This window comes from Cygnus atratus, chromosome Z, assembly GCF_013377495.2.
Source record: "Cygnus atratus isolate AKBS03 ecotype Queensland, Australia chromosome Z, CAtr_DNAZoo_HiC_assembly, whole genome shotgun sequence".
Lineage (NCBI taxonomy): Eukaryota > Metazoa > Chordata > Aves > Anseriformes > Anatidae > Cygnus > Cygnus atratus.
In genome coordinates, this window is record NC_066396.1 from 73,594,831 (window position 1) to 73,619,477 (window position 24,647).

At 44.7% G+C, this 24,647-nt stretch overlaps 2 protein-coding genes across 3 annotated transcripts; one reads left to right on the forward strand and one right to left on the reverse strand.

Moving 5' to 3' along the window:
• Positions 1–882: 882 nt before the first annotated feature.
• Positions 883–8,321, forward strand: LOC118257027 (thioredoxin). The gene is made up of 5 exons (XM_035564569.2): positions 883–1,066; positions 5,064–5,168; positions 5,814–5,873; positions 6,618–6,683; positions 8,102–8,321. Exons 1-5 carry the CDS (start codon positions 1,043–1,045, stop codon positions 8,162–8,164), a joined length of 318 nt encoding a protein of 105 aa, XP_035420462.1. The 5' UTR covers positions 883–1,042; the 3' UTR covers positions 8,165–8,321.
• Positions 8,322–13,594: 5,273 nt separating this feature from the next.
• PTGR1 (prostaglandin reductase 1) lies at positions 13,595–24,647 on the reverse strand. Of its 2 annotated transcripts, none has more exons than XM_035564566.2 (10): positions 24,498–24,647; positions 23,719–23,825; positions 21,437–21,482; positions 20,823–20,882; positions 19,562–19,729; positions 18,269–18,386; positions 17,811–17,966; positions 16,840–16,945; positions 15,659–15,777; positions 13,595–14,684 (listed from the first exon to the last, which is right to left on the reverse strand). In XM_035564566.2, exons 2-10 carry the CDS (start codon positions 23,822–23,824, stop codon positions 14,574–14,576), a joined length of 990 nt encoding a protein of 329 aa, XP_035420459.1. In that variant the 5' UTR covers position 23,825; positions 24,498–24,647; the 3' UTR covers positions 13,595–14,573. The 2 variants fall into 2 exon arrangements, with proteins under 2 accessions (XP_035420459.1, XP_035420460.1); XM_035564567.2 differs by lacking the exon at positions 24,498–24,647 and adding an exon at positions 23,893–24,015.

A 24,647-nucleotide genomic window follows, 5' to 3' on the forward strand; every position in this document is an offset into this window, starting at 1 on the left:
AAATGAAATGAAACAAATTGAAATAATGAAATAAAATGAAATATTAAAAATGAAATAAAAAATGGACACTGAAATAAAAAATGAAAATTAAATAAAATGAAACAAACTGAAATAATGACATGAAATAAAATGATTTAAAAAAAAATGAAAGAAAAAATGGACATTGAAATAAAAAATGAAAATTAAATCAAATGAAATAAAAGTAAAATAAAGTAAAATGAAATTTAAAAAATGAAATAATGGGAAATAGTGAAAATTTCATTTTAGACAATGAAATAATGGAAAATGGAATTAGAAAAGCAAAAATAAATGAAGCAAAATAAAATGAAATAAAGTAAAATAAAATGAAATGAAATAAAGCGAAATAAACAAGGAAAAATGGAATAAAAAAACGAAATAAAACGAAATAAAATGAAGTAAAATGAAATAAAAATGGAATAAAACGAAATAAAATGAAGTAAAATGAAATAAGAATGGAATAAAACAAAATGAAATGAAATGGAATGAAATGAAGTGGAGTGGGGTGGACTGGACCGAACTGGACTGAAACGAAGGGCCGAAGCCATGTCCCCAGGCCCGCAGCCCGGCACTTCCTGCCCACCATTACGCAGCACTTTTCTGCCGCCGCCGCCACGCGCTCCCCCCATCCCACCCCGCCCGCAGTGGTTTCGCCCGTCCCTCTCCCCCCCCCCGCCTCAGCCCCCAACCCACCCCCCGCAGGCGCAGTGGTCTGGCCCCCCCGCCCTCCTCCCGGCGCCCCTGACGTCATCCGCGCCCGCGGGAAGCCGAGAGGCGCCGCGGGGCGGGGCGGGGCCGCCCTCCGCGCCTGCGCGGCGGCGCGCGCGGCGGCGGCGGCTATATAAGGGCGGCGCGCGGGCGGCGCCGGCAGAGCGCTGAGGCGGGCGGCGGGAGGGCGGGTGGCCGGCGGGCAGGCAGGTGGGCAGCGGGCGGAGGCAGCGCAGCCGGGACGCGCGTGCGCACGCGGGGATCGAGGCCCTCGGGCTCCCTTCTTGCCGCCGGGCAGCCGCCGTGAGCCGTCGCCATGGTGAAGAGCGTGGGCAGCCTGGTGAGCCGTTGGGCGCGCGGCGGCTGTTGGGCGCCGCCTGAGGGGGGCTGAGGGGAGCCGCGGGGGGGAGGACGCGCCGTGAGTGACAGGGAGAGCCGGGCGTTGTTGGGCTTGGGGGCGGCTGAAGGCGGTGAGGGGGGCTCGGAGCTTGGCGGATGTCCTCCGAGCGAGGTCGTTTCGGGGGAAAAGGGTCCTGTTGGGCTGGTCCCGTGCTCCGAGCTCGAAATGGGGTTGGAAGCCGGGCGTGGTGTGGTTGTGAGGGGCTCCCGAGTGGTGCCTGGCACCCGGGTTGGTGTGCTTTCCCCTGTGCCTTCTGGGCAGCGCCCTGCTGCAGCATAATGAAAAACACCGCGGTCTTCCCGTGTTAAACCTCAGAGGTATTTACATCTGACAGGTCTCATGGCCAAAGCTCAAATACCTGCGGAGGCAGGAAGCTTAAAGCCAACGGAGTGCCTTATTTTCCCCAAGATGGATTATTGTAGAAATTCAGCCTCTTATTTTTGTTTGCGTCCCCCCCATTTTGCCGTACAGAGCTGCAAAAGAGGATAGCTTTGGGTAAGACTTGAGAGTTTTGGTGTAGTCTTGGAACACTTAAAATGGAGTCAGTGGACATGGCTTTGCAAGAAGGGCCTGCTCTAGTGCAACGGGTGGTGTGGGCTTCCCTCCCCTGCTGTCTCTGCGCATTGATTTAAATACTGAGCTGGACTTAAAGCACAGTTGTGTTGCTCGTCCACCGAGGGCATGGACTTGGGTCATGCTGACAACAAGGTTTTAACATCGGTAAAACACTGTACAGTGCAGCTGAGCTTTCCAGATTAATTCCGTGTTGCGGTGAGGCAGACTTGCATTCTGTTCAGACACAGAGGGGAAACCCCTTTTCCTGCTGCTTGCAAAATTTAACTGTTCTATACGTGACTTTAAAGCAGTGTGAGCACAACAGCTGGCTAGATATGGTCTGTGTCCTAACGATGTCTTCAAAACCTGACTAGCCCCTGAGGAATGGCTACCCGCAGCATGCTCCGCTAGTCCACCTCAGGTTTCCAGTAGTGAACCCATGACTTAAGTATGTCACCCTGAGACGGATGACTTGTGAAAATTGTAACAGGTTTGGATGATGGGGCCATGGTGCCTTCTATAGCAGAAGTTAACAGGATGTAATGACCTGTTTAAAAAGCTGGTGTTGCTGAAGCTTTCCTCTTCACACCAGCTGCCTCGACTACCTGAGTCACAGCAAGGCTTGGCAACTTGCAGGTTTGGGTGCAGGTGGTAGTTTTAGAAGTGATCTCTGCTAAGGAGCTCAGACAGTTTAGTCTTTGGTCTGTTTATGCTAGCTTCTGTGTTTGTTTGTTTTTTTTTTTTAAAAACAGGCACTAAATTATGTAGTAGCTATTGGCAGTCAGCTGATGATTGAGTTAATCCAAGTTCAAGGGCGACTTGATACGTGTTGGAAATGTTTATAACTAAGGTGCTGTGTTAAAGCTATCTCGTGTGCTGCTGAGGGCAGTAAATTTCTCACGGCATTGTCCTTGGTCAGTAGCCTCCATTTTGAGGTATTTGCTGGTCCTGGGAATCCCTGCTGCACTGGGGCCTCTCATCGCCACCTGTTTTGTCTGACTTGGTCCTTAGAAATTGAGACTTGTTAGCAGAGAATGCAGCATGCATAATTCTCCTGGAGGATGGTGCAAGCAAAATGAGGTTCTCCATGTGCTCAGGGAGGAGGTTGTCACTGAATATTCAAAAACCTGGTCAGAGGTTTTCCCCACAGTAAGATGAAGAAAGTATTGCTAAGGAAGTTGTAAAGATCCTCTAACAGTGTGACTAAGTAGGCTTGTGGTGGGAGGTGTCCTGTCTGTTAACAAAGGTTTTTATATGAAAGCTTGTCAATTCACACAGTTGACACAGAATGCAAGTCAGAAAGGTCAAGTAGTTTTTCTGTCACTGCTGTCTTCAGGGACTTCAAGCTCTCTGGGAGAAGAATCAACACTTTCTCCTAGTATGATATCTCTTGACTCACAAGAGCCAGCACCTTTGCACCCTGCGTCTCTCCTTGGGCTCCCCACAGCAACTTCCACTGATAGTGGAGGTGCCTCTTAGGTTAACACCTGACTGCAGTCAAGGGAGACCAGAGATCCAGGGGTGTATGGTCTGTGGCCAGCAGGAGGAATCCTGTCCTCCTGCTCTGTCCTTGTTCTGTACAATAGTGACCCGAGATGTGTGGCCATATGACCAGTGCATCCCAGGGCTGGACTTCCCGTTGTAGAACACGGCAATTATGGAACTGGACAGAAGAACCGAAAATGAGGAAGGTGGTCTGATTGGTAGGTGCGGGAAGTAGAACTAGCTACGAGCTGGTGATGTTAATGCAGAGGTATGAGAAGCCATACCGAAAAATCTAGTTGTACGGTTTGGAGGTGGTGAGGAATGGGGCTTGGCTGAGGAACTTGAGGCTCAAGTAGCTGCAGGGAGCAGATAGCGTGGACTGCTACATACATGGTCACTGAGCTTTGGTGGGAACAGCGTGCTTTTGAGATTGGGCTGCAGGAGTTCGTTCTGTGTTAGTACAGGAGTGTGGGGAGACAGGAAAACTTCCTGCTCCGTCTCTCAGACCGAGAGCAGGTGTTAGGGAGTGTTAGCTGCTGATCTTACAGCAGAGTAGGCTCCAAACATCCAAGATGCAAGAGCGGAAGAGCTCAGCGTATGGAGGTTGCATGTCTGAAGATAGCTGCGTTGGGAGGTTGTTAGAGCTTCAGTGGGAAGCTGTGATGCCTGATGTATGTGGAGTTGCAGCAAGTTATGAAGACTTGCATATGCCTAAGAATGCTGGTGGGGGGTCCTCTGCTTGTTTGTTAAAACTCTGACTAATTAGGCTGCTTGTGCTCTTGGCTGCCTGCCTGCATGGCATTCTCTAAGTGGGGAGATGGCTTACGAAGCTCCAGTCTCAAGTTAGCTGGCGTTGGTAGGGCTAAACGCTGCAGGCATGGCAGCACACATGTTGCTTTTACTCAGCCTCTACTGACAGCACCCCAGTGTGCTGCCCTGTGGGGTTGAGGAGAGTAAAGCAGCTACCCTTTGGGTGCAACATCTGAAACGAAGCCTATATCAACAGCTCTCCTGAACCCTGCGTTGCTGTGAGAGCAGGGTTGAGCAATATTGAAGTGGCTTGTCCTTTTTCTAGAAAGAAGCTGTCAGGAAGTAGCTGATGAGCATTAGCATTTTCTGCTTCTGCCCGAGATACTTGTTTGCCCTCTGCTAGCATGCAAATAGTTACTGCTTTTAATGTCTTGCATTTCTGCTAAAACATTCACTCTTTGAAAATATGGTTAATGGCATGTAAGGAGCCCTAAATTGCACAGAACATAATCTAGAAATGACTGGTGTGACCAAGTGTAACAGACTTGTTATTTGTGTAGTCCATGTGTAGCATTGGCTTGGCTACTGAAGTTGCGCTTGGGTTCACTTGGCAAAATAAGTAAAATACTTACCCTGTGAAGCTGTTGCTTTAGAAAATATGCTGTAAACCACACATCAATTTGTTACTCTCTGTTAGTTGGAAGAGGTATCAAACTGGAAGAGCGTGCAAAAGCTTGTCCTCAAATTCTGCATAGGAAGGTGTTCCAGGAGAAAATGAAGTCTTTTCATCAAGCCACAGATGGAAAAAAAAAAAGAATATTCCAGACCACGAGGTTCACATTAAGAGCATAGCACTACTTGCTATGAGTTGAGGATTACAGGCCAAACTAATTTCTAGGTTAACTTCAGCAGTTCACTGAGTTGTGGTGACTGGGCGTTGTGGTATGTCCTACATGAGTCAGACACTGGTGGATGCTAATCCTGATGAAAGCAATTCACACAGAAGCATGTGCATGATGATACAAATAGCTTAGTTTAAGTGAAATTAGTGTGTGAAGGCTGAGGGAAAGCTAGCTTCTGGTTTAGTCTAAATCCTTTTGCATAGAAGAGAATGTTCTTAACGTGTTCAATTCCTTCTTCTTTCCAGTCTGAATTTGAGACAGAACTGAAGTCTGCTGGTGACAAGCTTGTAGTAGTTGACTTCTCGGCCACATGGTGTGGACCATGCAAAATGATCAAGCCGTTTTTCCATGTAAGTAGCATTGTTAAGACCTGTTTTTGTCGGCGGCTGTGCTGAAGTATATACAAATATTTTGTGGTGCTTGTCAGTAATATGGAGGAAACTTCCTTTGTCCACATAATTTGTATTATTTTCTGGAAGGGAGAGAAATTGCAGAAGTATCTACTCTGTTACTATTTAGTAAAATGTGCTGGTCTTTGATACAGCTGAGGGCTGACACTGAGCTGCTGCTGTCCTAAGGCTTCCATGCATCTGTCTATGGGGGTGTAATAGTTGCATTGTTTCAACTCCGTTATCCCAAGTTCTTGGAGCAATGTTTATCCTGGTGTACATACTGGCTGTAAATTCTTCCAACTGCATTGAAATAAGCTGTAGCACCTTTCTGTGATCAACTGTAGGCTGTAAGAGAAGTAGAGGCCTTTCTCCTGTGCTTATTTGAGGCTTCTCTCCAGGGAATGGGTTTCAACAAGTTTCATCAGTCTTACGTGTATTGGAGCAGAAAATTTTTTCTGCTCTGCTCAGTAACATAGCTGCTTTAAGGTAATGTGGCAAGTCGCACTGGGGGAAGCAGCACCAGGGTTACAATTTCTGTGAATGTGTCTCTTAAAAGCTAGCTTTCCTGGAGCACTAACTACGTAATTTTGTATTTCATTCTAGAGTTTGTGTGATAAATTTGGGGATGTGGTGTTCATCGAAATCGACGTGGATGACGCCCAGGTATGGTCAGGGGTGATGCTGAGAGAGGGTTGCTGATGAGATCCACACGTGACAGTGAAGAATGTCTTTAGATGCCCTTGGAGATACTAAAACAAAATGAGATAGGGGCTTAGCAACTATACTGCAAAGAATGTTCTTCTCAGGTGTCCTTTAAAAATTCAGACTGCTTTGTCTGCATAGTCTAACCCCCATGGCATGCATTAGATAGCTTGCGAACACTGGTGCTCTGTGCTCTGGGAGGGAGTGTTAGTCTCAGAGGCCTTAATCTGTTTTGATGCAATCTTTCCTAAAACTAATGGCTCACAACTGCAAGACTGTCTGGTCTTGCCACTGCCCTTGGCACTGTTGTCCCTTTTATGTCTTGAATCAAGACCAATAAAATGTCTGCTCCATAGCAATTCAAGCAACGCTCAATAAGTACTTAAACAACGTCAGGTTGAAACAGAAGAGTTGCTGTAGAGCTCTGGAGCCTGGCAAATAGTGTTCTGTTTTGATGCAGAGGCCTTTTTTTAAGAAAAAAACACAGTCCGGGTATAGTGAACATGCTCTTGTTATCTATGAATTAGATGCTGAAGAGAGGATCTCGTAGGTTTGCTTCAGGGAAATGTTAATATCAGATGCTTTAGCTTCGTTTTGAACAGTAGTGGCTTTGCCCCATTTCCCTAATCAGAAGGAAACTAGTGGGTTCTAAACTGAACATCCTTCAGATGTGCGCAACTGAAAATTGCTTTCTGTCTCTTCCAGGATGTTGCTGCACACTGTGAGGTGAAGTGCATGCCAACATTCCAGTTCTACAAGAACGGAAAGAAGGTAGGCTCAACTCCTGGAGTTCATTTTCCTGGAAGAGGCAGGCCTCTTTCGAACACTTAAAAGAGAGGATTGAGAGTTTTAGAACACATGGTGTGCTTTCTCTTAATAGTGTATCTGGGGCACAGCTGGCACTGGGACAGTCAGGAGAGCAGTTGGTTCATCTTAGTGTTGCAGCAAATGTAACGAGGGCCATCAGCTAACTGATAAAAGCAAGCCCTACTGAGCAGGGTAGTAAACTGAGTGTCACAGGTTATACAGGTGGATGTTCAGGTGATACCAGGTTAAGTGTTCTAGACTGTCTTAGTGCCCTGCTTTTACTGATCTTGGTTAGCATTTGTTATCTGGATGGAAATCATGATCAAGCAGAGACATGGCTGGATTCCATGAATTTATGCGACCCTAACAGAAGCCTAACTTGTGCTGAATATACACCCAGCTGAAACAGCTGCCTGGGTGCTTTCGCGTAGGCTGTACAACCTGTGGAGGGGAGGTCATTCCTCTGCCAGAGGACTGAACAGAGCCCCTCTGCCAAGGTGCGTAGGTGGGATGCAGGGTAGTGACAGCACAGGGTACTGGTTATCTGCCTGGAGTAAAGACACAGTGAGATAATTGTGTGATATGGGGCTATAGTTTGAGGAAGCTGAAGATAAGCTTTTCTAAAATTAAAAAATGCCTGATATGAGGTCATGGCTGAAGGCAATGGAATTGCTCCGTGAAAAGCAGGTGCAAAATGTTTGGTGAGCTTCCATTCCCATAAATATGGGGCCAAATGGTGAGTGATAATGAACCTTTGGTCTTCTCAGGATAAACTTCCACTGATTCAAACAAAGAAAATGTAATTGGAAAAATCAATGTGTTCTCTGGACACATGAGTATCAAGCAAGCAGTCTTATGGGCTGTTGTGTAATGCCATAAGTATATTGCACCCCTGCAGGTAGTGGAAGGCAGCCAGTGCTTTTGAGACATGAATGTTGCCTGTCTTTGCTGCGTAAGTTGCAACAGGGACAGTTTTTGTAGAAGTCAGGCTCTGGGGCAGGTCATTCCGAGCAATTCTTTCAGAACTTGATAGGAGAGGGTCTGGAGCAACCCAAGGTAACTTTGGATGCCTGTGCTGAGAGGTGACACCCAGAGTTCCTTCAAGCCTGTATTTTTTTAGTTCTTAGGCAGCACTGGTTCAGGATCAATTGTTTTTCCCTTTTACATGTCAAAGGCTCCCAACCCTGGTAGTCTGAAAGTGATTCTTAACAGAGCGCACCAATTTTTGTGAGTTGAGTGGGAGGTGAAGAGCTTAGCCCATGCAGAATGTGCCATGTTCTGGGCATAAGGAAATCTTAGTGGTAGCAGAGCTGCATAGACCTGTGTTTCTGGATGTTATGCAACTAGATGTTATGCACTTCTAAAAATTGCTTTCTTTACAGGTGCAGGAATTCTCTGGGGCCAATAAAGAGAAGCTGGAAGAGACCATTAAAAGTCTAGTCTAATCTCCAGCCATGGAGACATTGGAGCATGCCTGCTTCGGCTAAATTATAGCCTGTAACTTTTCTACTTAAAAAAATCCAACCAAGCTATCTAGATCAAGAAGGTTCTACCATTTAATCTATGTAAATGAATACAATAAAGTGTAAATTCTACACTTTTGATTATTGCCTTGTGCTTGGGTGAAGATGTGAGCAAGTTCTTAATGTCACTGAGATGCTGGGTTTTGCTGTGTTAAAGGAATACTGTCTGGATGTAAAGGCTCTTGTCAAACAACAATCTAATACGGGGTTACTGCTGAGCATGGAAAGTAAGTGTTGAAAGGATATCACTGATGGTTGCTTTAGGGGAAGACTGCTGGCACATTACTCGGGTGGTAGCTGCCATGCTGTATCTGAAGGGTGGCTGTCTGGCTTGCAGGTACAAAAAGATTAGCTTGGGAGTTGTAGAAAAGTGGGTATCACTGATATGGATGGCTTCTTTTTAGTTAACGGTTCACTTCTCAAGCCTTATTTTAGTCTTAGAAGATAAGGCTATGTGTGTATTAAACATCGTACAAGTACCTGAACATACTACAAATTCTGCCAGGGAAGTAAGGTAGGATTTGGGGCTGCTGCCTTCTTGCCTTTTCAGTTTTGCCTTGTCACTGGGGTATGATCTGGTTCTGCTGGCAGTGGTGTGCGTATAGCCTCTGGGTTGGGCTGCTTGGTTGTTCCAGATTACTGCCTAGGCAAGGGACGAAAGAGGCAAAACTCATCATGTCTTAAGCCTGAGATATTTTAAATTTGTATGTTCTTGTCTTCACTTAACTGATCTACTGCATTCCTACACCACACTGGATACATGTTGTGCTAGACAGTAAACTGGACTCGACAGTCCTCCAGACCTGTCAGTTGTCTAGATTAATTAATTAACCTGCCAGCCTCTGCGTGCTGTTTAACCGCTGTTTGCAGAGTTACTGCGGAGAACTGCCTTGTCCCCTCCATATCAAAGCGGCTTTCTTGCTGGCCTGGATGTTGTCTCCTGGATAAGGCTCAGTAAACAAGGAGGCGGGGCTGTAGCTAGCAGCTACACCTAATGCAGTGGTTTGGGGCTAGGCGAGCTGAGTTGCTCACGGACTGTCACTGATGAAAACGCGAGACTTCCTGCTACATCTGTCCACAAATGTGGAATGAGTGAGCCTCTTTGTGGTAAGCAGCTCATGTGTGACTCAGATCACACTCACATCAGAGGCATGCATGAATTTCCTGGTGGACAGGAGGGCTGGGAGCCTTCAGCACTTTGCTGCCTATGCTCCCTGTTCAAACGATTTTTCCATTCCCAAAAAGTGACCACACCCTCTGGCTGAGGACGAGCCATCAAGAATCTTCTTGGATGCAAGCTCTGGGTTGCGCTGATACAATGAGGAGCAGAATATTCTCCCTGCTGCTCTGGCTGTTTTACAGACAAATGCAGCTGCAGAGTGTGGCAGGAACCCCTTCACCCTTTAAGGAAGCAGTAACCTAAGTGTAACGTACAGTGTTTCTGCTGAGGTGAGGCAGGACCAGGTTCTTACCTGTTAAGAGCAGGCAAAAGAACTTATTAGAAAATAATGCTCATGTTAAATTTGAGGTAATGCTGTGTTTAACAGGATGGAGCTCTGAAATATTTAGGTGATACAGAAGTGACTGCAAATTCACTTAGGAATGGGGCAGGATCAGAAAGGTTGAAGTAAGTCCTCTGCTCAGAAGGCTGCAAAGTACCTCTTGCAAGGACAGCAAGTCTTCAGCTTCCTCTGTTGCAGTATTTTCAGTTTCTACAGGCAGGAACATGGGCTTCAGTTTGCTAAAAATGTGTATTTTGCCCTAGTGTCATAATTTGGACTAGAATAGTTAATTTTATTCCAAGTAGGTGGTATGGTGCTGTGTTATAGATATAGGATGAGAACGATGCTGATAGCACACCGATGTTTAGTTGTCGCAGAGCAGTGCTCACACGGAGCCAAGGCCTGTCCAGGTTCTCATGCTGCCCCAGCAGGAGGAGACCGGGGGGTGCACAGGGAGCTGGGAGGGGACACAGCCAGGAACAGCTGACCCCAGCTGGCCAAAGGGAGGTCCCATAGCATAAGGCGCCATGTGGGACAAAAACACTGCGGGATGCTGCTGATAGGGGGGATGGGATTGGTTTTGGTGGGTGGTGAGCAATTGCGTTGTGCATCACTTGCTTTTATTCTCTTGTCATTGTTTTCCCTTTCTGTCCTATTAAGTGGTCTTTATCTCAGCCCACAAATTTTACCTGTTTTCTGGCTCTCTTCTCCATCCCACAGAGGGACAGTGAGGGGGAGGGAGTGTGGTTTGGGAACAGCTGTGTGCTGCTGAGCTGCCTGCTGGGTTAAACCACACCACCCAAATGCAGTGGTTCCAAGCAACCTTGCTGAAAACTTGGGGCATATGCCCAGACACAGGTATTAAGTAATATGCTGGAGAACTCAGTGAGTGTGTTTTTTGCATGCTAAATGGAGTTCTTCACTTGAAGGAGAGAGACCAGTATTACCATATTTCAGAACGTAAAGCAGCTGAGTTGCTTTCCTTGAAATCATGTAGCTCTGGTAAGAAGCAGGGATGTGACCTGCTGTGATCTGAGAAAATGCCTTTGAAGGGGAAACAGTAGACGACTGACTGACTTGAATGTACACCACATTTCTTACATGTTTGGTGGAGAAAACAACATATAAAGGCTACTTCTGGGAGCAAGGGTTCCTTTAGGGAAGGAGTTATCCTCCCCTCAGGTAATGACTGCAGTCTTATTTTATTTGGCTATGAAATGGCTGAGATCTCTGCCTTGCTGTCAAACCAGTAGAGCAAGAAGTTTTTCTCCGGGTGCCTGTTATGTAGCTTCCAGCCTCAGAGTGGACTGGCTGACAGGAAGAGAAATACTTCCTCGTGCACAGAAATTGAACGTGTGGCTGGGATGACTAGACTTTACCAGAGAATTGTGAAAGGAAAGGCCAAGACAAAGGCGTTACAGTGAGTGGACAAGGGAAAAATGCAGGGTTAGACTGAGGTGAAATAGCTGTGCTCCTTAATTCCAGCCATGCTCCAAGACTGCTGTAATACACTTGGGAAATTATTCTTCAGCACCAGCACATCACTTCCACATCACTAGTGCTCAGCCGAACTTCAGCTCCAGTTGACCGTCACCTTTTTGTTCTTTCCCAGACCTGAATTATGTTAGGCTTGGATTTGATAGAATAGCGTTCGAAATAGTTCTGATTTCTTGGTGTTCATTCATCATAGCTAACTGGTTGTAGCAGGGACAAAAAACAGCTTCTAATACCTTATCAAGGTACATGGTGTTCAAAACTTGCCTGATATCAACCTCATAGCAGATACATTCCCAACAATTTTGTAGTCCATTAGTTCTGTTGTCTTTTTTAACTGATTATAGAAACAAAACACTTGCAGTAGCAGCAGGAACAACTGGACCGAGTTCCTAAGCGCTGGGATACTTGCAGGGAGCAGATTCCTTCTACTGTTGCTGTTAGTGAAGTGTGGCATGGCAGTTCCTCTGTGCCAAGCTCCAGTGCATGCAGATTTCAGCTGTTTGAGGACTGTTTGTGAAATCCTAGCTAGACCAAAGCCTGTGGTCCTGACCCTTTGTGAGGGGTGGGAAAGGCTGATGTGCTGACAAGAGGCAGTGCAGGCCTGAGGGAGGACCAGGGGCCTGGCCGTGGCGTGGCGTCAGCTCATCTGCAGTGGTAACGGGGTGTAGCAAGTCTACCCTAGTTTCCAAAACATCTGCCTGTAGGTCTTGGTAAGGATACCAAGCACACAGCTATAGCCAGGAGGAGGAGAAGTCTGTTTGGGAGCTGTGTGTGGGGTGCAGCTGCTGGCCCTCGTTGCATGGGACTAGTAGGTGGTGAGCTCCGTTAGCTGAGCAGAGGTGGAACCATGCTGTGGCATCCTTATTTTTGGCCTCCTCCTTTTCAATGGATGTTTCTTGCAGGTAAGACTTATACCCACTCAGATGCCTGCAGATTTGGTAAGGATCACGTAGAAGAGTTGAGGGAACTTTGAAAAAGCTGTGTGGTGACAATGGAGAAATCCAAGTGAAATTTTTCCTCCCCTCTAGAGATGGTCCAGGCTGGTAAACAGAGGATGCAGTAGTGTGAGAGCTGCATGAGGACTTGCTCCCACTTGCAGTTGCCTCTGAGAAAACAAGTTTGTGCCATGCAAGTCTCCACAAGGTGGCAGTGACTGTTTCTGTACATTTTTTTTTTTTAAACAGGCACTCTGGGAATGCCTTGTTGCCTTGTGCCTTTTCCTTTGTGCACAGGGGTGGTGGTAGCTCTTGGTAATGGGCTAGGGGAGAGCATGGGGCCTTCTAGAACTTCTAGAAACTCTAGAACTCATTTTTCTTTCCCAGGAAGCTTCTATCTTCAGTTTCAGAGTGTTAGCGTTAGACAAAGGGTGACAGCCACCAGTGTGTTTGCTTGCTCACGGTCCTTGTGCAATTGGATGAAAGACAGGCTGGACAGCAGTGATACTACTAGTGCTCTGCCTAAAAGCACACAAGTCATTTATTGGCAGACAGGGCCTATCCCAGCACTGCACAGCTGTACCTTTGCTCTCCAGGAGACCCTGGCACCTTGTTAAATTCTTTGTGCCAGCTGTACTCACAAGGTTAGTCTGTCTGCTTCACAGGGAGAAATAGACAAAGGGCAGAAAAATTCAAAGTTTTTGTAAACTTTAGCCTGTCTTTCCCCTTGTGCCACTGACACTCTCAGTCCCATAACAGTCAGGAAAAAATCTTTTGGTTTTCATACTCTTATTTTCATCAACACACTGAAAAAAAAATAAAAACTACAAGGACAACCAGTGGAGAAACCATGGGGAGAACTCAAGGCAATATCTCAATACCTGACAATGGAAGGTGGTGTTGTTTTACAAATAAAGTTGTTTTTGTAGTAGAACTACCTTGCAGTTAGTTCACAGGAACCCCCTGTGACTGTTTTTAGTTGGCTACAAATCACAGCTTTACTTGAAACAAAAGATCGTGAAATTAGTGACCTTAAAACAATTCAGTATTTTAGGACTTAATAGTCTTCTGAAAATTTCTCATTAAAGAAAGGTGAAACAAAAGCAAGCCTCTAGATAGGAGAATGGAAACCTACTGACAACAAACTCCCTTTTCTTTTTTATGTTTTTCCACACTGTGCAGTGGTATTAATTTTCTCAGAGGCCAATTGAAAAACACAGCATTGGAGCTAACACAGGCTGGTGCTCCTTTCCCTTCAGAAACCCCTATAAAGTAACAAGCACCTCTCCTCTAGTAGTTGCTCTAAATCTTAAATGATCTCTTCCTGTTGACAGACAGATCATCTAATTCTGCCCCTGTAAAAGACACTAGGGCCTTTTGCAATTTGTCTTCAGAGATCAATAACAAGAAAACAAAAATTAACCGAGAATTCTATATCTGTGTTTATTCTTCACCTGGAGATGGAACACCATCACCTTCTGTAACCTAACTGTAGCCTGTAGCTAAGTGTTCTTGTTCAGCTCTTTCAATACGGCTACAATATTTATTGTTGCTAATCTGAGCCTCCTTCACTCAGCACCATGCGGGTCCTGCACATGAATGTAGCGCAGATAGGGCCAGCATACGGATGCCATCTTCAGGGACAGCCAGGGTGAACAGCATGGCAAGCCCAGCTTTAAGCTTACACACCAATCCCCGCATTACTCAAGGAAATACGTGACCTAGCCATACCACCCATAGTGTGGGATCTGCTGAGAGAAACAGGGTGGCTAAAATACTGCAAGCATGTGTGTTAAGTGCAAGGAAGTGAAGAGCAAGGCATTCCACAAAGAGAACTGTAACACAGCTGAAGTATCCATTATAGGTTTTTTTTTTCTTTCCATAGGCCCCGAATAACTAAGATGCCTGTATTTCCTGATTATTTTTTTTTTTTAAATTGCCAGCCTTGTGAGGAAACTGGGAACCCCTGAACAGTTTGCCTGATCTTTGCTCCCTAATATTGTTTACAAAATTAAATTCCCTCTTGCTGAGTTCTGGACCAAATCAATAGGTAAACATTAGTCATCAGATGTGCCATCAGCTGGGAAACCTTTCAGAATGGCCTTTTTTTTTCTATGAGTCAACTTAGATTTGTTCGAACTACTATTAAATCAGTTACACTTCTGATGAGGTTAAACCGTTTTAAGGCTTTTTTGTTTAGCTTTGGGAAGCAAGTCTCAAGTTCTTCAAGAGCAAAGCCACTGGCATACACTTACAGTTATATGACCAATTATTAAGAGGTTATCTTCACCAACATCCACCAAAAATATTGAAATATACCTTTTGAACAGTGAGTTAGAAGCACGTATCTGAACAGAAACATTCTCCTTTGCCTGCCTCCCGAGGAATATGTGACCTTCAGACTTTTACAATAGCTTTTCCAAGATTTTCTCCCTTCAACATTCCAATGAAAGCTGCTGGCATGTTCTCAAATCCTTCAGTGACTTGTTCATGGTACTTCACTTTTCCCTGTCAAAAGGAGGAAAGGAAACTGCTGAGTGTTCATTCATCAGCTGCTTAGTTTTCACAATCTTCATGAGACTAAATTGCCACCAACAAATTTTCTCCAGCTTGTATGCTCCGTCTGAAACATGCAAGCTGGTGCACACCAGGGTAACTTTGCAAAACTAGGTTTGGATATAGTGATTCCATAAAAAAATCTGCTTTTGTAGCAAGATTCCCCCCCTTGCGGTCAGAAGAGGGAGCAACAGTCACTGCTGAAAAAAATCACCAGGACAGATTTAGTGCTTCTCAGTCCCCAAACAATGGACAAGTAGATTGTCTCCTCAAAGCCAGGCCTGTTTCTATCTGTAGTGAAGTGTGGAATTACAAATCAAAATGACAGATCAAAATGATGAGCCTCCCCAAATCCTCAATTTGTAAAAGATAAAAGCCTTTTAGCCTTCAATGTTCACGCTCACATATTTTTCACAGCCATGAATCAAGTTTTAAACTCAGCCTCCATTTAGAAAAATAAAATTAAAGAAAAAAAATTCCTGGTAACTCCCTTGAGAGCCCAGCTCCCGGTTCCATAAGGACACTAATTTTTGCCAGTAATTCCAGCACAACAGTACAGTGGAAATGCTTGCTCATACTACAAATGAGAGGAGATTTCTGAAGGAGAAATAGAGGAATTACTCTAAAAAAGAAACTCTTCAGTGCCAGAGAATTGTATAGAATGGTTCTGGAAGGATCCTCTTCCAAAGCTTTTATGTTTTCAGGGATTCTAAGCTAAGACCACAGGCTAATATCGCAAGTCTCAGTTAAGTGGAAGGCATCAGGCATATTCAGCATGGTTTGAGTGTCCTCAAAAGGCTCAAAGATCACGTCAGGTAGAAGAAAATCATACCAGGACCTCACTTCACCAGCTATGACCCGCCCTTGCAAAGAGGTAAGCCATGGTGCAAGTACACCTTAAAGAAAATCACCCCTGCCTTTCTTACCTCCAGGACCCATTTCAGCAGTGCCTTCTGACCTTCCTCCCGGCGGTTATTCCAGCGAGTGACAATAAACCCTTCCATATGAAGCTCCTTGAAGATCATTGGAATCTGAACATAAGGTCCTGCAGGAGAAAGGAACCAACCCTCAAGCTGCCTGTAATGCCAGTCTCATTGAAAATGAGACCCAATGCATAAAGAGAGCTTTTAGCCAGTAAAGGACACTGAATCACATTGTTCCAGCCAGAGGCAGCTTCAATTCTTTCCAAAAAGAATTTCCAGAATAATAAGATCATGGGTTCAGGGACAGAGCCATCCAGGAAAACAAAGCCCTGAGCTGTTAAAGCTGTGTGAGACTGAACACCCAGCACTTGTGAAAAGTTTCATTCAGAAGTAAAATGGCCTTTGCTGAGGGGCTTCAGCTTAATCCTCAAAGTACTGTTTTAACTGATTATTAGATAGCCTGCCGAGCTCTGGTGCTCTTGGCTAAAGCTCAAAAAAGGTTACATACATAAAAAAAAGTCCCCTCAGTAATAAAAATGTGTGATAATCTCCCCACTTGAAAAAGCCCGTCCCATTTTTAAAGTGATTTGAGAGTCTAAAGTCAAAAAGAATGTAGTTCCTAAGAACACTTGTTTCTTCTAGAATGCAAATTTGGAAAATTTAATGCTATTGAATATTAATTTCAGACATATTTTCCAACAATTTCACCACTAACTGAAACATTAGCACTGATGAGATGGGGGAAGAAAGAAATAAGCACACACAAACAAATTAAAACCAAACTGTTTCATCTAAAAACCTGAGGGAAATCCATTTTCTCATCTGAAAGTATGAGTTGTGTAAATGCCATCGTTCCACCACACCTGCTGCCTTCCACTGACCTGTATCTGCTCAGAGCCCTGGGGATTCTTATTTCACATAGTTCAGTCTCTCCTTCATTTCTAATCGGCTGATGTTCTCCATCTGATATGAGTGTGTACTAAGGAGTATGACTGCGTGTACACAGAAGTGTGGTCACACAACAGCTGCCCCAGAGCAGTGGTTCGTTATCTGAATATACACACACACACAAACTCAACTAGCACGCTGAAACAACCAGCAAAATCTCAGGAATCTCCCACTATGTCCCACTCTGCCGTCACCAAATAGTAACTAAACTTAGAGACATGGAAGTAGGCACACACCTTTCTGGGGCACGGAGTCATTGTACTGAGAGATGGCTCCACAGACTGCAATCCTTCCATATTTCTTCATGTGGTTGATGGCAATACTGGAGAATTCTCCACCCACCTACACAAAGCAGAGGATGTGCAGCATTAGAGAAAATCCACTGTGGCATTGTTTGCCAAAAACTTGCCAGCATTGAGATGTTGTGCTGAAAAGAACGGGTTCAATCAAGGGTGGGAAGTTGACCTCCATTCCTCCAAAGACTGGCTGCAGCAACCCTTACTCTTAGCCAACGCCTACGAGGACTACATCACCTTTCTAAAAATTATCTGTGAACAGAGGGAACCAGTTTTAACTCTGTATCTGCTTCACAAAGCTTGGTGTAATGCATACACCAAGTACACTAGGAAATTAAAAAAAAAAAAAAGTGGGCTCGTTCTCTGGCTTGAGGGTGAATTGACATGGTTTGACTGCATCCATACTCTTAAACTCTCCCAGCCTACAGAACAAGACGTTCACATTCAAACAGCCTACTGAGACCAGTCCACATTGCCTGTTAAAACCTGTTCTACCAGCGAGAGGTCAGAAACCGTAGACAGACTACTCTAGGAATTTTTACAAGCTTGCCTTGCAACTGCTTTGTTTACTGGTACCCTTGTAGCCACTTGGACCACTTAACATGGGGCCACGGATCCTCTCTCCTTTTCCAGAAACAGCAGAGGACTGTGTGTTCCAAGGTGGGGCCAGGAACAGACCTGTTCCTCTCTGTTCAGCCTCAGTTAGCACTAACAATCCAACTTTGCATTTCAGTGTTTGTTCTGTCTGTTACCACCCACGGCAGCTGCAGAAAAATCTGGGAAGGGAACAGTGAAGCAGTAAGCTCTTACAGAACCTACGTATCACTTAGATGAAACTCCATACTGAGTTTCTGCTGTAGTCTAAGGAAAATAATAGTCTGTTCAGGGCCAGGCCCTCTTTCTGAACTCACATTGTCAAAGAAACAGTCATAGCCATCGGGAGAGGCTTTACGCAGTGCTTCATCCAAAGATGTAACGGTCTTGTAGTTAAAGGCTTCATCAAAGCCTATTTTTTTCAGATACGCAACCTTGTCATCTGAGCCAGCACAGCCAACCACTTTGCAACCCTGCAAGGAAAGAAAGAAAAACATTTCTAAACGCTCTCACAACACGGGATGTCAGTCAGAGTGTTGGGTGGAGGGCTCACCCTTAAATTCACTTGTTTTGACCATAGGAATTCCTGAGCTCTAGCAAACCAAAGCTAGCATTGCTACATCTTCAGCAGCTTGTTCCATCTCAAGAGCTTACTACAGGCATGCCTTCAGCAATGCTTGCCCTCCTGATCATTCATGGCCTTATGATCATTCATGGTCTCAGAAGGCCAGGTCAGCCTTCTGAGGTGAAAGGACAAGCAGTTCATGCCACTCACCCCAATTTTAGCAAGCTGCCCCACCACAGAGCCCACAGCGCCCGCTGCAGCATTAACCAGCACTGTCTCTCCTGGCTTCATCTTGCAGACCTCGAACAGACCAAAATATGCAGTAAGGCTGTGAAGAAAAAGAAAGATGTTCAACAAGCAATAAAAGAAAACAGACACAGAGGTCTGAATTGACCACAATAAAGCAAAATATCATCACAACCAGAACAAGATTTAGTTTTCCTCATTCCTTAAAAAATACTATTAAAAAAGAAAAAAGGTGCAACTTTCTAAATTGGCTTGTAAGCACATTCACTTCCATTATAAGGCTACAGGCACTCCAGAAAAATAAGACACACTACTGGGAAGCTGGATAGTGTGGTAGAAATCTGCCTTATGTGAAAACAGCTTTCCTTGGGCTCACAAGTTGAAGGAGTAAGAAGTAATGAGATCGGCTGGATCTCATTAGAAGTTTCTCTTTAATTTCTTCTAACTTCAGGTATAGAGCCTCCTTCCCACTTGTTCCTAACTGAAAGGGTGAATTGCTGCTGTCTAGAAAAAGATGCATCTAGAGTGATGTCAAATTGAAATCTGAGGAGTTCTGCATCACTTGGAATACTCCTACAATTTTTAAAGCCTTCTGTGTCAGCAAGACTCATGGAGCCCTGAGCTCCTGTAAAAACTACGCAGAAGGAGATAAGAAATATGAGCAGGATTCTGAGAGAAAGCAATAGCGTGATTATGGCTTCCCCTGCATAACAGCTCTGTCTGCAGCAGTGTGATTTAAAGGACTGCTATTTTCTTCCACCTTACAACTGCTGTCTCTTGCCATTTTGGCGACAATTCTGGAAATACCGTGATAGCAGAAGAGCATAATAGGCAGAAGCAGACTGGCCAATAAACCACTGAAATTTGATCCACTCAGTTAATTAAATAAAAGTTAATAATGAATTAATTAATTAAAAAATATTAAATAAAATAAATAATAATCCACTCAGGTTAATCCAGACTTGATTCTTTGCAACCCCTCCTGGATCCTCTTCCTGCCTTACCACAAATCCTCAAGGACAGGCACCCTAATCTCCAAGGCAAATCTCTGATCGAAAGGATGGACCAAACTTCAGACCCTCTGTAGGGTGAGGGCGTCCTGACACATACATGTTTTTTGTGTTTTTTTTTTCTTTTTCTTTTTTAAAGCAGAGTGACCAGACAGCATAGTAGTAGAAAAATATGATGGAAAAGAGATCAGAAACACCCTGCATAGCAAAATCCAGAGGACAGCTTCCTTTGAATCATAATACTCACCCTGGCATGCCAACTGTCCCAAGAGCCAGAGATTTGGGGAGTGATTCTGGCCAGCTTGAAGGAAGGAGATGGAGGCCTTTCCCGTCAGAGATGAAATGACTTCTCCAGCCACTATTAGCCACAACAAAGGCCCCAACCGCAAAAGCTGGATTCTTGCTTTCTACAATCCTGTTCAAGCAAAGAAAAAAGATTAAAAAAAAAAAAGAATATCCTGTCAGAGAGAGAATCTTAACTGTCTCTTTCCTCTTTTATTCCTGTTGCCCTTTGATGCAGAAGAAAAGAAATACTTCATGTCAGGACATTTAGTCCATACCCTACTGATGCTGTAGGCTTCTGATACCTTCCCTGAAATGGCTACTGTCTCTTATCAGCATAGGAAAACTGGGCATGAGGATTCTAAACTCAGCCTGACCCATGACAAACGACTAACATCAGTCTGGTATGAATTCAGACTGGGCTCCTATGAGCTCAAAGGTAGGAAAGAGGATGTTAGGATTAAAGGATGGAAAAGCAAGAAGCTGAACCACAAACAGGCTATGACAAGCAGTTCCCTTTTCAGAAAACCTGCACCTCATTTAAAAGTTGAAGATCCTGAAGAGGGAACCTCTTGTGGTAACAAAATGCTCCTTAGGAACAGATGGAAGGCAGTATCTAATAACAGAAGTTCACACTTAGGATATCTCTATGCAAAATGGAAATTCCACTTTCTCATCCCAACAGGAAGATTAGCTTGGGAAGGAGTAGGTAAGCACCCTTGAAATACTGAAAATATCCCAGCCCTCAGTGTTCCTGCAGAGAACTACAAGAGTAAGAGGCTACAGATGTTCTCAGATGGCTACTTAGAGGCAGCACAGCAGGAGCAAGCAGACAAAGGGAACCATCTGTATAGCTAAATCATTACCACAAGACTAGAAAAGGATATACTTAAGATCAGATAGCCTTTTGGCTACATCTAGAGTTGCATCTTAGGTGACACTGAGATAGTCACAGCTGAAATTGTAAGCATGCATGGTTTGGGGCTTGCAATTTCTGCACATCAGATTTTAAAACGTGAAGTCGACCCTTCATGCCATGTACAAAGGTTGGCACTTTGTGCCTCTCCTCATAATGTCATCTCCAGAAATAACATGTAGTTTGCAACAGAGGCCTAGTTGTTCTCCAAGAAGGCAAAAAAACATGACATAGGCTGCAATGTCCCAAATGTCAGTACATTTCTTCGACATCTGCCACATGGATGGAAAACAAGAACTGAACATCTTACCTGGCAACCTCTGTGCCTATCATTATGTCTCCTTCCTTCATGTCCCTTTGACTGTAAGGTCTGTAACACAGGCAGAGACATAGCTTATTGTAAGAAACTTCAATGATCTTCTAAGTATACTAAGTAGTAGCTACTGCCTGACCCAGAAACAGTAATAAGCAGTGCAGCCAAACAGACCACAAAGAGCTTGTCACGGTAATGACGTAACTGGATGTTTTCCATGGACAGCTACTCAAGCATCCCACCCTGACTGAACACTGAGCTAAAGTGTCCGGGACTGGATAGTGTTAATCTTCCCTGCATGGTCTACCACTACGAAAAGTTTGGGACTCCAAAGAATTATTTCTGAGACTAGAGTCTACCAGACATCCTCAAAGCTCTGGGTAAAGTTTCCCAGTCTCCTTGTGCTTGAATTACTGACTATTAACACAGGCATATCAGCAATTGACTATTTAGAATATGTATCCTTAAGAACAAGCTTGCTAAAATGTGGGAGTCTGGCAATGTGGGACACTCCCAGTACATGTTCTTTTAAGGTTCAGTTGTGAGCTCAAGTGAGTTAGCAAGCAACTTAAAAAGGGAGGAAAAAAGAAAACAAGGCGAAGAAGACATACCTCATGTAAGGATCAACACTAAGAAACACTGATTCAAGCAGCAACTCTGAAACAAAAGACAAAGCAAATTCCTGGGCATCAGCAGTACAATAAAGCATAGGTTCCACAAGCCAGTCTTGTAACAAAAACCTTAAGAACTCCCAAAAGTTCAAAAACCCCATATATTAGCATAAAAAAACTACCCAAAAGAAGCTATGACATTCAGTAGCTTTGTCTGGATTACCACTGTGCTCTTACAAGACACTTTCAGAAATGTCTCTCTAGACAGTTAGCTTCTTTTCTGTCTGTTTTTCTTTATCTGCCTCCTCTCTCTGCAGAAGACTCAGTAGGCCAGAACCCCTGAGCAAAACACGAACTTTTTTGACCTATATATATAAAAAGCCTTCTCAGGATTCATCCAGCAGAGGGTGGTAAGAGGCCTTGACACATGTCATAAACACCACTTTGCTCCCTTGAACAGAAAGCACTCGTTTTCTAGGTAGCTTAATCTGCATTAGCTGTTCACCTCCATCTAATAATGCTTTTCATCGCCCATGCTGCAGCAGCCAAGTTAACATAAGCTAGAAATATATTTGGACACAAATATTCCTCCACAGCTCAGAGTGAGCAGGAAGAAAACTGTGTAACATAGGAAAGGCTGCCCCTTTAAAATGACTCCACGTCATGTAAATACCTGCATGCATCATTCTTTTTGCTTACATGTGTATGAACTCCATAGAAGTACGCATGCTATAAAATTGCTTTAAAGTACCTACAAGAGAGATCGTATTTCGAACCTCCAACTCGTAAACCTGAATAGTACTACTAGCACTTCAATGAGTTTTCTTTGACACACCTGCTAAACTGGAGTAAATTTCGTAAAGGACAAACAGTGGAGTGAGGAACAGCATGGTGTGGATGTGCATGTGAAGCCAAAAATCAAGGTTCATTCTTTTATCAACATTTCCACCATTAAATAAGTTATTATAGTCTCCACCCTTTTCAAAACATAAACACATAGGTAAAGCCTGTGTATTTTTTTTCTCTTTTTATTCACATTCTCATGCTGCTACAATGGTCAAAAATCACAGGTAAGCATTGTTAAAAAGTAGATTTTGAATGCAGGCAGAATCTTCCCAGAAGTCTTCCCTTGTTACTTCTTTAAATGAAAGACCAGCCCCAGCTGACTCCAGCCTTAACTACTCCCAGTTATGGCCTCACTCTCACTGCAGTGGGAGTCCCACATGACTATCCCTCCACACAAAAAAATTCCAAGTAAAATTCTCCTACGAATTCTCCTTCATTCTCCTGTGAAGAAAGACCAAGAGAGCTGGGGATGTTCAGCCTGGAGAAGAGAAGGCTCCGGGGAGACCTCACTGTGGCGTTTTAATACTTAATGGAGCCTTATAAAAAGGATGGAGAGGGACCCTTTACTAGGGTAGATAATGACAGGACAGGGGGAATGGTTTTCAACTAAAAGAGGATAGATTTAGATTAGACATTAGGAAGAAATTCTTCGTTATAAGGGTGGTGAGGCAGTGGCGCAGGCTGCCCAGAGAAGCTGTGGATGCCCCATCCCTGGAGGTGTTCAAGGCCAGGCTGGATGGGGCCTTAGTGGCCTAGTGGGAGGTGTCCCTGCCCATGGCAGGGGGTTGGAACTGGGTGATCTTTAAGGTCCCTTCCAACCCAAACCATTCTACGATTCTATTAAAAGATTGTTTGAAAACCCACTGCCAGAGGTTACCGTCTTCTCCAGCTTCCTGCAAAGGATTTTGCAAGGTAAAGCAGATGACAATTTTACACCTGTAAAGCATGTTTGTGTATTACTAGAATTGCATCACTTGCTGTGGCCAAGGTTCACTTGTCTTTCTCCTTCTAAATTAAACAAATTCCACTTCCTTACAACGGTTGGTTTTGAGGGTGTATCACTTCAGCAATTTTCTCCAGCAAGGTTTATTTGCAAACAGAGTCGAAAACCTTTGCCATGAGGCACCACGTGTGATTAAGTGCTGTGGGACTTTGAAATGCATGCCAGAGCCACCACATGATGGAGCTAAAGTTCAGCCTCCTAATTCTATGTGTATAATCAGATGCCAGCACGTCTGAAAACGCACTAAACCCATCAGTACACATGTCCTTGAGCAATTGCTCTGCTCTGCCGAGGCACATGGTTTGCCACAAGCCGTGCCAAGCCTTTTTGTGAAAATCTGAGCTAGAGAGACACATGGACAGTTCTACAAATGCACAGCCATACGTCAGCAGCACAGCAACCTCCAGGCAAAAGCTGATGGGGCTCCGCTTACCTCCATCCTTTAGGCTTGGCAGCTCTATCTTTTTCAGGTCAAAGTCGCTGGGCTTGGGAAAACCCTCAAAATGCTTCTTCAGCACCCACACCTTGGCAGTCACCATTCTGCAAAACAAACAGCACAGTCAGTGAGTGCCTGCCAAAGAGACACCAAATAGTGTCAAGCCACTACCTGGGGCTGCTTGTGATTTTGGGGAACACAAAAGCCCAAGCTTTACTGCCTGCTGTCACACAAGGAGGCTTCTGCTTGCACCCTGCGGCAGCAGCATCTGCCCCAGCACATCTCTGAAGAGCATGCTCACTGCCAAGCAGCCTGGCTGGCAGCAAGCCAGGCAGGGGAAGTCAGCCCCAGCAGGAGGCACAGCTCCCACACTAAAGAAAATGAGGAGGGAAAAAACACTGATTTAAAGAAAAAAAAATTCAGAGGGGGGGAAAAAAACAAACAAACAAACAGCTAAACTTGCTCTTTTGCCTTGGTCACATGAGATGAGTGGTGAACCTGGACCTGTACAAGCCTGAAACAAACTGCAAGCCAGGAATATGAAGGCAAGAAAAAACTCCTTCAATTCTAAGCCTGTCGGTGATGCCCCACACATCTAAATCAACAGCTTCTGCGGCTGCCAAGCTCAGGGCTTGCAGCTGGGAGCACATCCTCACCAGCGTTTTCCGTGCAACGTGGAAACAAACACACAGCTTGCGTTCGTTTTACCCTCTCCTTCCCTTTCTCCTGCCTGTAAGCGAGCACATGCACAAACGCAGAGGAAGAGGAGCTCGTACTTGGAAGAGGCGGCTGGAAAACTGTCTTCTGCTGCCAATCCGAGGTCCTACGCTTCTGTAGCTGGTGCTGTCGGGGTCTGGGCTCCTCGACACGCGTCCTGGAAGGCAATGACAGTGTCTCTCATGGCTTTTATCAGCAGAGGGAGCACC

Coding starts and splice junctions, on each gene's coding strand:
- LOC118257027 (XM_035564569.2), top strand. CDS start 1,043: ATGGTGAAGAGCGTGGGCAGCCTG. Junction 5,874..6,617: donor TCGACGTGGATGACGCCCAG/GTATGGTCAGGG, acceptor TGTCTCTTCCAG/GATGTTGCTGCACACTGTGA. Junction 6,684..8,101: donor TCTACAAGAACGGAAAGAAG/GTAGGCTCAACT, acceptor CTTTCTTTACAG/GTGCAGGAATTCTCTGGGGC.
- PTGR1 (XM_035564566.2), bottom strand. CDS start 23,824: ATGGTGACTGCCAAGGTGTGGGTGCTGAAGAAGCATTTTGAGGGTTTT. Junction 20,883..21,436: donor AGTGTTGATCCTTACATGAG/GTATGTCTTCTT, acceptor CCTGTGTTACAG/ACCTTACAGTCAAAGGGACA. Junction 19,730..20,822: donor ATAGGCACAGAGGTTGCCAG/GTAAGATGTTCA, acceptor TTGCTTGAACAG/GATTGTAGAAAGCAAGAATC.